At 38.0% G+C, this 18,777-nt stretch overlaps 1 protein-coding gene across 1 annotated transcript in view; it reads left to right on the forward strand.

Moving 5' to 3' along the window:
- lrrc49 (leucine rich repeat containing 49) overlaps positions 1–18,777 on the forward strand; it is a 47,162-nt gene that overhangs the window by 3,133 nt on the left and 25,252 nt on the right. Inside the window, exons 2-8 of the mRNA XM_083552359.1 lie at positions 595–663; positions 757–829; positions 940–1,131; positions 2,274–2,376; positions 5,153–5,356; positions 10,152–10,218; positions 13,774–13,917. Of these exons, the coding sequence (XP_083408485.1) occupies positions 595–663; positions 757–829; positions 940–1,131; positions 2,274–2,376; positions 5,153–5,356; positions 10,152–10,218; positions 13,774–13,917 (852 nt within the window). The remainder of the gene's footprint in view (positions 1–594; positions 664–756; positions 830–939; positions 1,132–2,273; positions 2,377–5,152; positions 5,357–10,151; positions 10,219–13,773; positions 13,918–18,777) is intronic.

An 18,777-nucleotide genomic window follows, 5' to 3' on the forward strand; every position in this document is an offset into this window, starting at 1 on the left:
ACTATGTCTCCAAAACTATCAGATGCTACAATGAAACAGGCTCCTATAAATAGCTCTATAGTGCTATGTACAAATCCATATTATGGCAAGAAACACACAAAAGTAAAGAGAAAAAACAGTCCATCATTACTTTAAGAAATGAAAGTCAGTCATTCAAAAATCCTTTAAAAAAGACCTTTAAATGAAACCCCAAGTGTCTTTGTTTGCTGTATAGAGGATGATCGGCCGTTCTAAATCCAACTGAGATGGTTTTAAGACTGGAGAGTGAAGGAGAAGCAGCTAACAAGTACTCAACACCTGTAGGAACTCCTTCAAGATTGTTTGAGAACTTTTCCTACCTTCATAAATCTGACTGAGAGACATATTCTGGCTTATTTAGTGTTTTTTTTTTTTCAGTACATAATTCCATATTTGTTCTGTTATCATTTCAATGTCTTCACTGTTATTATACAATTTTTAAAATGCTAAAGAAAAACCTGTGAATAATAAGGTGTGTCCTTGAAAAGGGTTCCTTTCAACCCAAGTGAAACATATATTTATACAGTCAGAGAATATTTGAATCCGGGTGTATTTTGTCATGTTTCCATTCTACAGGTAAACAGCAAGAAGATGCATTTAGCAGCAGTGAAATCCTTTCAGCCAGAGAAACTCATCCCCAGGCCTGTATGTTCGATGGTATTTAGTCTGTGAGCAAGACACTGGTTAATAATGATCGCATATCCGCCTTGTCCTTATCTACTCCTATTCACTTCACAGCTTGACATACGGTTTCCAAATGACGTCACAAAAGCCAACATGGACGCCTTCAAAGCTACTCCATCGAGGGAAGGTATTCGCAGTCTCAGCACTCACTCACTGGATACACTGAATAAAAAAAACAAGATCTCAAGAATTGCTAGTGTTATGAGTTTCCCTTCCTAACACACGCTCTTTGTGCAGACCCCAGGCTCGCTATGTATGGTAAAACTCTCCACATACCAGTCCTGGGTTTCGCGAAAGCGTCCCCAGGGTCGGCGCACGCCCTAACGCCCCCTCCACTGACTATCAAGAGGGGAAAAGGAAAGCGAGTCAACCACAGCGCCGAGCTCACCTACACACACAGCAAGGCCCCGGTGGTCTTAAACCCAGTCGGTGAGAACTCTTGTGTGAACCTGAACGAGAAACGGTCTTGCACACATTATAAACGTATGTACAGTGTAGGAGTAGGAATAGTTGCTAATGTCAGCTAAAGAGATACTTATTTCAAATCGATTTAAAATACATATATTGGGACACCTGAGTTCTCCAGCCATGTGTGGTTCTCCTATGTTGGAGATGCACAATTGTATACAATGTCTCTGGATGTGCTATTTTATCTTTTCTTAAACTAGGAGACCTAAAACTTGTTCCAGCATTACAATGCCCCTGTGCACAAAGTGGAAGATCTTCTACTTTTGAGCTCAAATCCTTTTAAACACATTTGGGATGAATTAAAACACTTACTGCACCCCAGGTCTTCTCATCTCAGTCTACATCAGTATCTGATTTTTCAAACACCCTCATATGGCTGAATAAACACAAATCTACACAAGCACCACGTAAATCCTCAGGTGTCCACAACCTTTGGTCCATAAAGTGTGGTTCTGTCCTGAGGACTATTTGTGGGGTTGAAAACCTGAAGTTTGTGGTAGAAAGTGGTAGCTCAATGGTTAAAGCTCTGATCATAAGGTCAGGAGTTTAAGCACAAGTATCACCAAGCTGCCACTCTTGGAGCCCTTCGAGCAAGGCTCTTAACCCTCTGTGTTCCCAGGGTGCTGAAGCGTATGCTGACCCTGTGCTGTGACAAGAAACAATTTCACTTCCATTTTGAATCCAGACATGACCAGACTATTTATCCATCTGAATTAATCTGAAGGACTCCATACAGTCACTGAACTCTGCCGTAAAATGCTATTACATCTCATCATTCCTGCCTTGATCTTGCCATGGAAATGCTGCTGACGTGGCATTAAAAACAATAAACAAACAAACAAACAAACTCAGGATAGTTACAAAGCGATTTTAACCTTGGACTCCATTCGTTAATGTAAAATCCTTTTGAAAACGCCTCGTATCATTTTTACACCCGTTTACATGCAGAATCCGTCATTCAAGTCCCTGTGATACCGTGTGTGTTAATTAAGACAAAAACCGTACTACTCTCAGAGCTGCAGTTATAGAAAATTCATCGCCATTTCCTTAAAAGCTTCAACACACATTATGTCAATAACAGCGTGATCGCCATTTTCCTGCAGGTGATCCGGTGGCACCGAATGACAGATCTGCTGCGGGTTTTCCAGTGGACTTCTCCTGCAGGAACGACAATCCTGTCATCCTGGATCGCCTGGACTTCGATCGGTAGGTTGTTCAGTCGACTTCTGACGTCAATGTGTTTATATATAGTTCTCGCAGGCTTTAACCCGAGGCAGGCACGGATTTATCCTCATGCTCACGTGTAACATACAGCCATCACACGTGCAGGAACGTGACAAATAGTAACATAACTGAGAGTTCTTTATGAATATCAAGGACAAAAGCATGTTCTATTCTTTTTAATGGAAGTGTAATTATAGGGTGAAAAGGCAGAGGTGGTATTAATAATAGATGTTTATCAATAAGGGAAACTCTTTGACACGGTAGAGGAATAAACAGCGTATCATTAGATAATCGCTGCTCTCAGAGTCGTTTCTGTGAATAATATATGGCTGAAAAGCAAAGCCTTGAAAAGGGTTATTTCAACAGAAAAAACATGGTTGATATGATAGTGGTTAGGATGCGGCGCTCTTCTCCGCTGCGGCCCGGGTTCGATTTCCAGTCAGGGAACCAACCCCAGCCATTAGGGTTGCACAAGCCAGTGCACTCTTAGTGCCGGTCCCAAGCTCGGATAAATGGGGAGGGTTGCGTTAGGAACGACATCCAGCGTAAAAACATGTGCCAAATCAAACATGCGGATTATGAATACGGATGATCTGCTTTGGCGCCCCCTACTGGGAGAAGCCGAAAGCGGTATGATGAAGTTGAATATTTAGAGAAGGAGTCTCCAGTGCGAAGCTGCGATTTTGCATTTTGCAAAGTATTTCTTTGTTGTGTTTTGTTTTGTTATGATTGACATTTAAAAAGAGATATAGATTCTTCTGCAGAAATGCTCGGTTATAGTTGGGAGAATACCGTATAAGCGAGGAAACAAACTTTATTCCTGGACTTTCCTTAATGGACAAAAAGCTGTTATTTAATACATAAACACGGCAGATTTCTAGGGTATATACCGACTTGCTGTTAATAAACAGATTTCGTTTAAAGCTTTTGTCACAGCGTTAATTAAATACAGTCTAGAGCAGGGGTCACCAACATGGAGCCCGCGGGCACCAGGTCGCCCGCAAGGACCACATGAGTCGCCTACGGGCCTTTTTTAAAAATAGCTCACCATAGCGCCATTTACCAGTGAGCTGCATCGAATTTTTTGTCGCTATTCTTTTTTAAAATCGCATTTGCATTAGTGTGAATTTGAAAAATCACAATATAAAAATATAGATGACTAGATAAAGATGAATATCTTCAATTATTAATAATAGCATATAATTAAAGGTAAATTGAGCAAATTTGTTATTTCAGAACTTGTGTGTTATTTCGACTGGTGTGTATTAAACTGGTAGTCCTTCACATTAATCGGTACCCAAGAAGTAGCTTTCGGTTTCAAAATGTTGGTGACCCCTGGTCTTGAGTATAATAGCCATCAGGTCTTAGATTTAAGATTCAACAGTTTATTTTCACATTTACAGTAAACAGACTAACACTGTACAATGAGATTTGTAATCTGTGAATCCTTCAGCAGCCTATGATATATACATTAGAAAGGAAATAAACGGGGGGCATAAATGGAATTAGACTTAAATTACAAACTTACAAAATTACTGTAGTGCAAATGCAAGAAAAGAGAGAAGGGGGAAAACAGTATGTACATATATAAAGTGTGCAGCATGCAATGTGCCATGCAAATGGTCATGATGTTATACCTGGTCGGTGTATACAGAGTGCATACAGTGTGCAATGTAAACACGAAAGAGGTCCTTGTGCAAAGTCCTGCGGAGGTAAATTCAGTAGTTGTCTATGTTGTTATTCACATTGTAAAGGGATGTTTTTGTGTATGTGCAGAGTATTGAGTTTTGGTAACTGATTGATAAACCTGCATAAGCAATTAATTAATTAAGCAATTAAATACTATATTCTGTGCTTGGTAAGACTTCTAATAAATTCCCAGGCTCTATATAGATTATCATACATTTCATGTGAAAATATGTAGTTCAAATAAATGCAGCAAGACTTCACTAGAATTGCACCAGTTCATTGTAATACAGTTCCACAATCACATTGTGTAATTGGGCTGCATTTTTTTTTTCATGCTTCCGCAGTACACATGTAATGCGTCTGGTGTTCTGTGAGTGATTAAAACTCTTTGTTAGTTGAAGTAGGTGCACTGTAGGTGGTGGAGGAAACAATAAACCTGCGCAGTGCTCCTGTGCAGCAGAACCAAACACTCAATCCGACTCATTAGTTAATGATCGACGAAATTCAGGTATTAGCCAAAAGGGGGCAGCAAAGTTCCTAAAAAGATTTATGACTCTTTCATGGAACACAAGGATTTTTTTTGTGTTTTCTGATCCCATTAGTCAGTAGATTCAATAGATTACAGTACATTAAAGGGACGTTTAATTTTATTTACACAGTTAAAGAGTTGGATTCCAATGCTAAACATGGTTAAAGTTTCAATAAACGATGTGGACGTATGGCAGAGTATGTCTGTGCCAAAGACTCTCCTTTTGGGTTTGTATAAGTTTCAGAATATCTTTGGTTCTCTTCATGATATCACGACGTGCCCATGCTTTTATGGGCACTTTTCTCAAAAGAGCGTGCACACAGCAAACAGAGCAAAAACAAGAGCACACCCATCAACTTGCTAAAACAAATACCTCAAATTGGCCCCGTCCGATTAACAAATAATTACATTGTCATCTCATTGAATTCATCACAGCTCTGGTGGGGAGTTTATGGCAAAACTGTGATTATGAAATGATATATGTATGAATGTATGTGTGTATGTGTGTGTGTGTGTGTGTGTGTGTGTGTGTTTGTGTAGTCGTGGCCTGATGGAATTGCCAAACCTGGTAGGAATGAATAAGCTCCGCTTTCTCAACCTTCAGCACAACCTGATCTCTCACCTCCCACACCTGTCTCACCTACGACACCTCGTCTTCCTCGATCTCTACGACAACCACTTGATTGACATGACGGCCGTATCCCCTCTTTGCTCCCTTAGGGTGCTTATGCTCGGCAAGAACAGGTGTGTACAAGCGAATTGAACAAGCCTGCATGTTGACTTATCGAAAGCAAATACTTGTATATACAACGCTATGCATTTACCGTTGATGCTGTAAACATCCTTGTTGATGCTGATGTCATGTGATGTACTCTGGGTCCCGACGTTTGAGTCACAGGATGTGTGTAACATGGCCTGGAACTGAAGATGAGTTTAAATAAAGACTAATAAATACAACCCCAATTCCCAAAAATATTTTCTCAAATGGTCCCTCTCCTCTTTAGTCCGGTGGACCTACTGTCCATGGTTTTCAAAAAGAAATTAAGATTTCAACTCATCTGACCACAGAACAGTTTTCCACTTCACCTCAGTACATTTGAAATGAACCTCTGGCCCAGAGAGGATGGCAGCGTTTCTGCGTAATGTTCACGCATGCCTTCTTCTTTGCATGATAGAGATTTAACCTGAATATGTGGATTTATGGCAAACTGTGTTCACAGACAATGATTCCTGGAGGAGTTATTGAGCCCATGCGTTGATTTCCATTACAGAATCATCACCGTTTTAAATGCAGTGCCGCCTGAGCGCCCGAAGATCACAGCCATCCAATAATGATTTTCACCCTTGTTCCACATTTTGTAGACACAGTCTTTCACAGATTGGTGAAGCTCTACCTAACTTTTATTTCTGAGAGACTCAGAACCTTTGACCTGTTGTCCACTAACATTGGTTGCAAAATATTTCTCCAACTGTTTTTAAAACAGTTTTTAAACGATTTTAAAAACACTTACTTTTTCCAGACTTTCGTTGCCCCCCTCCCAACTTTTTTAAAATATGCTACAGCCTTTTTTTCCCCTTAATTTAAATATGAATAAAATGTAAATAGAATATGGGTTTATGAGGTTTGAAAATCACTGTACTCTGTTTTTGTTTAGATTTTACACACATTTTTGGAATTGGATTTGCAGTAGCTCCTTCCAGTTGTAAACATTTCGGCTATAGTTCATTCCTTCTGTTCGTCACTAATAAAAGTGTGCAGGTATACAATTCACACATCTATATCAGACATGCTGTTCTGGAATGTGATAATGTCATCAACAATTTAAACCTAATTTACAGCCTGCTTAACCCCTTACTGAACCTCTCCACAGTTAAAATCCTCCCCTGTCGTTCACGTTGTTTGAAGTCATTAACTAAATGTCGTTAAATGCCACTGAGATATAATTGCACAGGTCTGCCCTTTTGCCTCCTGGGCTACAAACTGGGACCTTGTTCTGTCTGTGCCACTAAGCTGCCAGCTATGCCATATAATGAATGCTCATAGTAGTGTTGAGTTTCTGCTGGCATTTCCTCTCCATTGAAAGGCTTCTCCCATCTACACACTTCATACAAAGGACAGTCCTGTCTAGGCATAGCAGCCGTCTGACCTCAAAATGCCAGTGTACTCACTCCATCTACACTGTTTTTCTAACTCAGCATTCCGAAAACATTCATTCGGTCAAATTTCTTAAAAAGACAACTTAGGAAAACTGAAAAAAAAATAAAATAATTTAAATCATAAAAAAAAAAAATAATAATAATTATATATATATATATATATATATATATATATATATATATATATATATATATATATATATATATATATATATATATATATATATATATATATATAATTTTTTCCCTTCAGTTTTTGAAGAATTTTTCTTCAAAGAAATTTTAATATATATATATATACAGTGGGTACGGAAAGTATTCAGACACCCTTAAATTTTTCACTCTTTTTTATTTTGCAGCCATTTGCTAAAATCATTTAGGTTCATTTCTTTTCCTCATTAATGTACACATAGCACCCTATATTGACAGAAAAACACAGAATTGTTGACACTGTTGCAGATTTATTAAAAAAGAAAAACTGAAATATCACATGGTCCTAAGTATTCAGACCCTTTGCTCAGTATTTAGTAGAAGCCGCCTTTTGATCTAATAAAGCCAGGAGTCTTTTTGGGAAAGATGCAACAAGTCTTTCACACCTGGATTCAGGGATCCTCTGCCATTCCTCCTTGCAGATCCTCTCCAGTTCTGTCAGGTTGGACGGTAAACGTTGGTGGACAGCTATTTTTAGGTCTCTCCAGAGATGCTCAATTGGGTTTAAGTCATTGCTCTGGCTGGGCCATTCAAGAACAGTCACGGAGTTGTTGTGAAGCCACTCCATCGTTATTTTAGCTGTGTGCTTAGGGTCATTGTCTTGTTGGAAGGTAAACCTTCAGCCCAGTCTGAGGTCCAAAGCACTCTGGAGAAGGTTTTCGTCCAGGATATCCCTGTGCTTGGCCGCATTCATCTTTCCCTTGATTGCAACCAGTCGTCCTGTCCCTGCAGCTGAAAAACGCCCCCACAGCATGATGCTGCCATCACCATGCTTCATTGTTGAGACTGTACTGGACAGGTGATGAGCAGTGCCTGGTTTTCTCCACACATACCGCTTAGAATTAAGGCCAAAAAGTTCTATCTTGGTCTCATCAGACCAGAGAATCTTATTTCTCACCATCTTGGAGAACTCCATGCGGGTTTTCATGTGTCCTGCACTGAGGAGAGGCTTCCGTCGGGACACTCTGCTATAAAGCCCCACTGGTGAAGGGCTGCAGTGATGGTTGACTTTCTACAACTTTCTCCCATCTCCCGACTGCATCTCTGGAGCTCAGCCACAGTGATCTTTGGGTTCTTCTTTACCTCTCTCACCAAGGCTCTTCTCCCCCGATAGCTCAGTTTGGCCGGTCGGCCAGCTCTAGGAATGGTTCTGGTCGTCCCAAACGTCTTCCATTTGAGGATTATGGAGGCCACTGTGCTCTTAGGAACCTTAAGTGCAGCAGAAATTTTTTTGGAACCTTGGCCAGATCTGTGCCTTGCCACAATTCTGTCTCTGAGCTCTTCAGGCAGTTCCTTTGACCTTAATGATTCTCATTTGCTCTGACATGCATTGTGATCTGGAAGGTCTTATATAAACAGGTGTGTGGCTTTCCTAATCAAGTCCAATCAGTATAATCAAAAATTTCTGGACTCAAATGAAGGTGTAGAACCATCTCAAGGATGATCAGAAGAAATGTATAGCAGCTGAGTTAAATATATGAGTGTCACAGCAAAGGGTCTGAATACTTAGGACCATGTGATATTTCAGTTTTTCTTTTTTAATAAATCTGCAAAAAGGTCAACAATTCTGTGTTTTTCTGTCAGTATGGGGAGCTGTGTGTACATTCATGAGGAAGAAGAATGAACTTAAATGATTTTAGCAAATGGCTGCAATATAACAAAGAGTAAAAAATTTAAGGGGGTCTGAATACTTTCCGTACCCACTGTATATATATATATATATATATATATATATATATATATATATATATATATATATATATATATATATATATATATATATATATATATTCATTTTTTTAAATTAATTAATTAATTAATAAATTTTTTTTTTGCTTGTTTGTGTGAATCTCAGTTACGTTGTAGCCTTTTAAGATCTGACTACCCCCAAAAGTCAAAACAGAAAAACTTGCATTGGAAGCTTAAAGCTTTAGACTTTGGAAACCCGACGTTTGTAAATTCAAATCCCAGCCACACCAAGTTGCCAATCTTGGGGCCCCTGAGCATGGCCCTTAACCACATAGCTGCTCAGTTTGATGAATGAGATTAATGTAAGTCTCTCTGTATAAGGGCATGATAGACCCCTTTCACCACCATGATCTTTACAGGAGGCCAAGGCAAGTTTAGAAAACACTTCCATGCATGGTAACATTTATATTATACAATTTACACTTATAAAGAATATAATATATATGTTTTATCACCACAATATCTGTGTAAAGCTGCTCTGTATAATAAATTGTATTTTATAATTGATATATAATAAATATGATATAATTGATTTATAATAAAGTTTTCCTGCATCAGCAAAGTATACTACATAGCTAAATGTTTTTGTACACACATGTTTGTACACACATACTGTATGTGCTCGGTGAAAATCTCATTCCTGATTTATTTCACATTTACTGTTACAGTAAAGTTCACTCTTCTCTTCTGGGAAGACTTTTCATTAGATTTTGGGATGTGGCTTTGCGGATTTGTGATCATTCAGTTATAAGAGCTTTTTTTTTTTTTTTAGATCAGGCACTGAAGTTGAATGAGAAGGTCTGAGGTACAGACTGCGATCTGAACAGGATATTCAGTGTTTTACATTTAGAGGATAGAGGGTTCGAAAAACAGTGATTAATTATGTTAATCTGGTCGTATGAGAAATCGAATAATTCTCCTAAATAATTACATGTAAAATTCCCCTTATTTCTCTTTTTGTCTAGTTTTGTGCATGACTTCCCTTTTCCTCCTTGCTGTTCAATGGTTTTAAGTTTGCTTGTAATTCTTAATTAGTTTAAGATCAGAGTCTTGTACAGGATATTGCTATTTGTGCACAGGGACATTGTCGTGCTGGAACAGATTTGGGCATCTTAGTTCCAGTGATGGGCAAATTGTATAGCTACAGAATACAAAAACATTGTATACAATTGTGTACTTTTAACTTTGTGCCAACATTTTGGGGAGGAAATAAATATTTTAGTGATGGTCAAGTGTCCACCCACTTTTGGGCAAATAGTGTATGTTGGCAGAAAGATGTGTATAGTTGCAAAGATATCCAGCAGGACACACACACACACACACACACACACACACACACACACACACACACACACACACACACACACACACACACACACACACACAAATATATATAACTTGCACTTCTCTCTTGTTCTTTCAGGATTCAGAGGGTATGTGGTCTGGACAGCCTGAAAAAGCTTGATGTGCTGGACTTGCATGAAAACCAGGTGATCGAGTTTAATGTTCCACCTGCAGTTAGTCTGAGTACGTGACATTTAACGACTTTAGCTCCGTCTTCCCGGATGCCGTTTGAGCAGGGCAGTGCTGATTGGCTGCTCGTCAGCGATGTCGTGCCTTGAGGAAGTGTTTGCATGCTGAGGACTCCAGCAGAGGCGTAATAACCGACCTGAACCCCCTTTCAGAATGGCCCTGATTAAAGGCTCAGAACAGCAGTGGGCCTTTTATTGTCTTTCATTTCATCAGTTCTCAACAATGTTATGTGTAATGTCAGGGTTGGTTCAGTGTTGACAAGTTACAGCAGGAGTTCCTTTTTAATCAGCTAACAGGAGCTGTAACAGCTATCAATATTGACTGAATAATGCATTGTTTTGCAAAGTTGTATTCATTTTGTTATTGTTCATGCAGATTTAACGCAGCAGATCATCTGTCTACATACCACTTTGCTTCTTTCAAACCAACTACCTACATGTCTTCCGTCAGAACATCCATAAATCTCCCCCTTGGCTTTCCTCTTTTCCTCCTGAATTCTTCTACCCTACTTCTATTATATCTCAATCGTGCCTCTCATGCCTTGTCTCCGAAATGTCCTCCTACCTGCTTGGCCACTTTAATTATATTAATCTGGCATTATGAGAGAAATTTTATGGTTCTTAAAGAAAGAAAAATCATTAATAATAAAACAATATAAAGACCAAACACAAATGTGATACATCTTCTTGGATGTCTGATCAGCTTTTTTTGCTGATATTATCAGCTTCTCTTTTTTCTACAGGAGTCCTAAGAGAGGCCATGCGTTATAATATTTATTTCTTCTCTCGTGATCTCGACATAATGAGTTGCCTCTAGAACATAGAAAAATGAAGTACTGATCTGGAGAAAATAATGTTTATGTCGAGAGAAAATAACGAAAATTAATATTCAGAACCACATCCATTTTCTTCTACGCTTCTATGATTGGACAGTGATGTGATCGTGCAGAGAAAGAAACCATTCAGACTGAGTATGGAACAGGAAGTAGATCTAGAGGAAGTTTGCATGTTCTTTGTGTGAACACCACAAACAGTTTCACTCTGTTGCTGGTTGTCTTTTTCACCTACTTTCTCTTTTGGTCTAGATTTGTGCCTGACTTCCTGTTTCCTGCTTGCGTTTATTTTTTTTCTTCAAGTAAGACGTTTTGCCACGTGGGAGCTGCCGTAATGTTGTTCTGCCCATTAGTGCAGCTCAATAGCCTTCAGTTACACTGGTATTTATTTTGTGCTGTCGTTCCATTTAAAAAAACACTTATACACCCATCGTCTCTAGATTTGTGCTTTCTCCGTGTTCTCTCTTAATTCAATTTAATTCAATTTTATTTGTATAGCGCTTTTTTCAACAATGAACATTGTCTCAGAGCAGCTTTACACAGATAATGTGGTGATAAAAAATTTATATATTCTTTATAAGTGTAAGTTTGTCCCTGATGAACAAGCCAGTGGCGACTGTGGTGAAGGAAAAACTCCTTGAGATGGCATAAGGAAGAAACCTTGAGAGGAACCAGACTCAAGAGGGAAACCCATCCTCATCTGGGTTGCACCGAATGTCCATTTATAGCAGATATACGATGTTGTGGGGTGCAGTGATGGTGATCAGAAAGAAAGTGTATTCCTGAGTCAATGTAGCAGACTGTTGACATTAACTACAGCCCAAATCCATCCTTAAAGCTCCCGTTCTTACTCTGGAATTTAATGGAACCACCCAAGGCGTTGATGAGAAACCGTCCCCAGCTGCACAGAGTGGCCTCCAAAATAAGAGAACACTATCCAGAGGCAGGCCTGGACGAAGTGGGAAGATCTGCGTTCTCGTGCTCAGTCTGTCTCTCTGCAGCTGACTGTCTAAAAATTAGATTGAGTGCTTTCAATTTAAGCACCGATTACAAAGTTGCCATTAAATGAACTCCATGTGTTTCCTCCATAAAAATTCATCTTTTTTCTTAGCAGAATTAAAGTCCTCCTGGGTGAATTCTGACTCAACTAACACTAAGGAATTGGCTTTTCGCATTCATAACAGCTGAAAAAACTTAATAAGACATTATTATATGATGAAATACAATACTCCCATAAGCACCAGGAGGTCTCTTTAGCATTTAAACGATCTCTATTTCCTGACCACAGTCTGTACTTAAAACTACAATCCGCATGCAACGGCTGATTCCTAAACATCAGAAGAGCTCGGATTACGCATGAGTGTTTACATGGTTGTTTTGGAGACTGTCAAGAGCATTTTTTGGCACATCTCATGTTTTCTCATGACGATTAGATCCATGTGTTTTTTTTTTTTTACATCTCATTCCACCTTTAGTCCTTATTTTCTGTTATAATAAGGTCCACTCTTCTGGAAAAGATGTTCAACTAGATTTTGGAGTGTGCTTAAGGAGATTCGTGCTCAAAATAATAATAATTCAAAATTGAGATTTTGCTGAACAAATTCCAAGATGCAAGTCAGTAAAATTGTTCTGATCCAAACAGCGCTATTGTTAACCGAATCCTGGAATCCCTGACCACTAACCCAACCCAACCCACTAACTAATGTTCAGTTTATGCGATATGGACAAAAATTTTGTGGAAAAGTTTGTATGTGCTTTTTGAACATACTGTAACATTCTACATTTAATCCCCATTTGCTGTTATGATAAGCTCCGCTCTTATAGGAAGATCTACTACATTTTGTGGAGATTTGTGAGATTTAATTTAACCACAAGGGTGTTAGTAAAGTCCTGGGGTGCATCAGCGTTCGAATTAATCTCAAATGTGCTCAGTAGGGTTAAGGTTAGAGCTCTATAGCAGGAGATCTTCCTCTCCAACCCATGCAAACCATATGTTTATGGAGCTGGCTTTGTGCACAGGGTTATTGTCCTGCTGGAACAAGTTTGGGTCTCCTAGTTCAAATAAAGGGAAAATGTAATGTTACTGCATCCAAAGACTTCCTATACAATTGTGTGCCTTTAAATGTGTGATAACAGTTCAGGAGAAAAACAATATATGGCTGAGAATCTATTCAGTTCTGACAATCTTCTTATTTTGGAAATTATTGAAATAACTTGCTGGTGGTGTCCAAAATGGGTTTTTGTCAGCAGTGAACTAAAACTCCAGCTTTAAACCTTAAATAAATCCTGGGATAGAAATGTAGACTGAAGAAGTAGACCAATTTCTGTAAAAGATTATGCTAAAATATAAAAATCGAGAGTTAATAAGAAAAACAATTATATATGAAGGTGAAAATGGCAAACATTAAAACCAAATCTACTACGAATTCAGTATATTTGCAGGATTCTGCTGCATAAATAATCCCAGTATTCATTATTACATTATGTAACCATCAGACACTAAACTGAGGTCATGGAATCTTAATGTTCTCAGTTTGCAGTCATAATTTATATAGTCATGGGTAATGTGCTTGTTTATTGCTGAAAACTAAAGATAATCAACAGAAGTGAGTCAGTGCTCCAGATGTAGCACCTTTAAAAATCACAAGCTTTGTTCATTGTCCAACTCTTTTGCTTGTAGATCAATCGGATTGAAAACGTGTCTCACCTGGAAGATCTCCGAGTGCTAAACTTAGCAGGAAACTGCATCACCAGGGTGGAGAATCTGCAGGGCCTGGAATCTCTGATCGAGCTCGACCTCAGACACAACCGCATCACGTCTGTAGTGAGTACTGAAAAACAAACAAACACATTGTGCTATATTTTTGCTTTATACAATCTCCTGACATTCAGGGACAAGCGACAGTTTCATAGTTTTGATATATTTATTTATGAAGCAGACGATTTTATTAAACTGCAGAAAAATCCAGCTGCAACTTTCCGAATAAATCAACAAGGTGTGAGAGATGCAGAGAAAAACAACAAGCTACAGATAAAATTATTGACATGGGTTTTTATCCAAAACAGCTTGAAATAGATTTGTTCTTCGGGTGAGATATATATATATATATATATATATATATATATATATATATATATATATATATATATATATATATATATATACATATATATATATATATATATACATATATATATATATATATATATATATATATATATATATATATATACAGTGAGGAAAATAAGTATTTGAACACCCGGCTATTTTGCAAGTTCTCCCACTTAGAAATCATGGAGGGGTCTGAAATTGTCATCGTAGGTGCATGTCCACTGTGAGAGACATAATCTAAAAAGAAAAATCCAGAAAACACAATGTATGATTTTTTTACTATTTATTTGTATGATACAGCTGCAAATAAATATTTGAACACCTGTCTATCAGCTAGAATTCTGACCCTCAAAGACCTGTTAGTCTGCCTTTAAAATGTCCACCTCCACTACATTTATTATCCTAAATTAGATGCACCTGTTTAAGGTCATTAGCTGCATAAAGACACCTGTCCACGCCATACAATCAGTAAGAATCCAACTACTAACATGGCCAAGACCAAAGAGCTGTCCAAAGACACTAGAGACAAAATTGTACACCTCCACAAGGCTGGAAAGGGCTACGGGGAAATTGCCAAGCAGCTTGGTGAAAAAGGTCCACTGTTGGAGCAATCATTAGAAAATGGAAGAAGCTAAACATGACTGTCAATCTCCCTCGGACTGGGGCTTTATGCAAGATCTCACCTCGTGGGGTCTCAATGATCCTAAGGAAGGTGAGAAATCAGCCCAGAACTACACGGGCGGAGCTGGTCAATGACCTGAAAAGAGCTGGGACCACCGTTTCCAAGGTTACTGTTGGTAATACACTAAGACGTCATGGTTTGAAATCATGCATGGCACGGAAGGTTCTCCTGCTTAAACCAGCACATGTCCAGGCATGTCTTAAATTTGCCATTGACCATTTGGATGATCCAGAGGAGTCATGGGAGAAAGTCATGTGGTCAGATGAGACCAAAATAGAACTTTTGGGTCATAATTCCACTAAACGTGTTTGGAGGAAGAAGAATGATGAGTACCATCCCAAGAACACCATCCCTACTGTGAAGCATGGGGGTGGTAGCATCATGCTTTGGGGGTGTTTTTCTGCACATGTGACAGGGCGACTGCACTGTATTAAGGAGAGGATGACTGGGGCCATGTATTGCGAGATTTTGGGGAACAACCTCCTTCCCTCAGTAAGAGCATTGAAGATGGGTCGAGGCTGAGTCTTCCAACATGACAATGACCCGAAGCACATAGCCAGGATAACCAAGGAGTGACTCTGTAAGAAGCATATCAAGGGTCTGGCATGGCCTAGCCAGTCTCCAGACCTAAACCCAATAGAGATTCTTTGTAACCCAATAGAGAATCTACTGGTACATTTTCTGAATAAATTCACAATACGTTATGTAAATAAAATAAAATACTTGTACAGTACAGTAATTACAGTACTTAATAAAAATAATTTTACTCCGAGCTTTCGAGATTTTTGCAGGTCGCGAGTATCGAGGTTCCATTTTATATATATATACACACACAAGCTAATACTTTATATTTTTGTTATTAATTTATATCTATCTCTATTTACATGAAGTCAATCATAACAAGCGTTTCACTACATGATGTACTCTGCATTAATGTTTACGTGACGAATGAAATCAGATTTGCTTTTATTTGAAGTTAAATGTAATGTTGTTCATGTTCATGTATTGTGTTGAAAGAAACTCCCTGAAACTGCATTCATTCAGTCTGTTGCGGTGAAAGCAGCATTTTGCCTGATTACTGCTTTCTGTTTAAACACATTCATGTCTGTGTCTCCTTTTGCACAATAGTGTGTGTTTGGATAACATTAGGTTTTTGTTTAGTGATGTGTTGAAAATCTTGCTTTACTTCTGTGGGCTTATTTGCTGTTGAATTATGTCAGAATATATAAGTAGCATATTGATAGCTATAGATCCTTAGATCATGCTTACAGGATATGATGTTAAGGCGTTGGACCAGCACCACCAAGCTCTTACTCCTGGGCCCTTGAGAAAGACCTTTAATACTTTACTACTTATAGGCACTAACATCAATTTATTGACCAATTTCAAATTTCAAAATGTTTTTGGGATAATTTCCATTGTAAAAAATGCTATACAAATAAAACCGAATTGAATATTAACCATTTTAAAACAGAACCACTGTCAGAGCTGCTGTAATGGAATTTTCTGACCAATCAGAATGAACATTATATATAGATTAACAGACCATACAATGTGCTGTCATTTATTTATATGTATTCAGTATACTGATGGAATGATTATATATGATATAATTGACTGGATTCTTAAATCTGACTCGATTCTTGGCTTTGATCAACAGATACTTGACAGGTTCATTAAACCGATTTACAGTCTTTTAGTTCTTGCTCCAGTGGATTTGCTTTGACGCTAGGTTTTTCTTCTCTTTTCATCAGGTTATTATCTCGTTTGTACAAGCCACTTTGACAAGAACAGAAAACTGTGCCATGACTGAAATATAGAAGTCCTAAATTTATAAACAGCAGTGGTGCTTCAGACGGTTCTGACTTGCCCAATCAGGACTTATATCATATTATGATATTATATTAAGTCCTCATACACTGGGATTTGTAAAGAAAGCATTTCACTCTATTATACTTGGACATGTCACAGCTGTCTTTCTTCTTTTCAGACTGGATTTAATTGAATAGTCAAGCAGGAAAAGAATTGCGTATACTGATGAGACTTAACTCGATTCAAGGGCTGTTATTCCCTCACTGGATGATTTCACTCTGGAGACAACTCCGTCAGTGTTTTCTGCTCGGGTGCCTTTCTCAGGATTGGTGAAATTTTTGGCTTGCGCCATATCAGCTGAGTGATGATGTCATCAGCTGCTAAATAAAGACATTCATCAAATAAAAGAGAAAGACAGCCGGATAGATGCATTGGGCTTTTTCTTTAATCGGTGACGTCATACGTGAGAATTGAGATTTATAGTTTGCTTTGGTAAATTCTGAGAAGCATCTGAAACATGAAGTGTGTGTCTTTGATGCTCTAGTTCTATTAGTGTGTATTGTAATGCCATCATGTCCTTTAGACACATGTGTCCTCTCGTGTAATCAATAAATCTATTTATGTAACAGAACAGACACGGCTCTAGAGGTCGTCAGGCGCATGACATCACCCTGACACAGACCCAAGCATGAAGCTTTGGTGCTATAAGTTATAAAACTGTCATCACAAAGATCTTAATCTGAAATCTTCATCCAGGAGCCACCAGTAATTACGATTTGCACGGTTGATCAGGGATGCGGTTTTTACTTTCTGGGTTATTAGAAGTGTTGATAGGATCAGCATTTGGAGCTGAAATCAAATGATTAAAATGACACTGATATATTTCTTGCAGTGAGATTTGGCTTACTATTCTGGGTATAACATCTTAAAAGAGAACAAACTGGGAAGTAAAACCAAGTGTCTCAGGCATATATATATATATATATATATATATATATATATATATATATATATATATATATATATATATATATATATATATATATATAAAATAAATAAATAAATAACCTCCACCACATAATCACTATACAGTACATTTGTTTTACTAAGTCACAAATAAGCACCGAAATCCTCCATGATGCACACATCCGGCAATTAAATCCGTCCGTGTGGAAACATAGCAACATTCCGTTTGGTGTCCTGGTGATGTACCTAATTTAAAACACCATAATGAACTAATTACTTTAAAACTTACAAAAATGTTTGTCTTTATGCTCTATGTTGAGTTTGGTTTCACTAATAATAAACATACATTTGCATAAAACATCAATATTTGTCCATGTCCATGTTGATTAGAGCAGTGGTCCCCGACCTTTTTTGCGCCACGGATCGGTTTAATGTCAGAAAATATTTTCACAGACCAACCTTTCAGGTGTGGCGGATAAATCCAACAAAATAAAATGATACGACCGGCATTAAAAACTGGTATTTTTTTTTAATATAATAATAAAAAACATAAATCCACATAAATGTTGTTTTTTGTTCATTTTGCTCGCTTGGGGGTTTGAATTTAGTGGTGTAGATGATGTAGGTAAGACACGTGACTGAGGCATCATGACATGCATCAAGAGTGAGTCATAGACAGATGTGGCGGAGAGAAGCCGGAAATTAAAAAAAAAAAACATCAATCAGAATCAGATTATAAATAGTTCAGAAATCATGTAAGTTATGTAATCTTTCTGTGAGGCCCGGTAACAGTTGACCCGTGGCCCGGGGGGGCTGGGGTTCCACTGGATTAGAGTATTCGTTTAAAGTACATTTAGAACAGATACAAAATGTGCGATTAATCACGATTAAATATTTTAATCGAATTAACAGCTCCAATAAACACACACTCACACACACACACACACACACACACACACACACACACACACACACATATATCATACATGAACATACAAGATATTTACTCACTCACAACTACTAGATACACTATAATAATACTACATAATAATATTATTAATACCAGTAATCATAATAATAATAATAATAATAATAATAATAATAATAATAAT

This window comes from Silurus aristotelis (genome assembly GCF_946808225.1).
Source record: "Silurus aristotelis genome assembly, chromosome: 10".
In the NCBI taxonomy this organism is placed as follows: Eukaryota; Metazoa; Chordata; class Actinopteri; order Siluriformes; family Siluridae; genus Silurus; species Silurus aristotelis.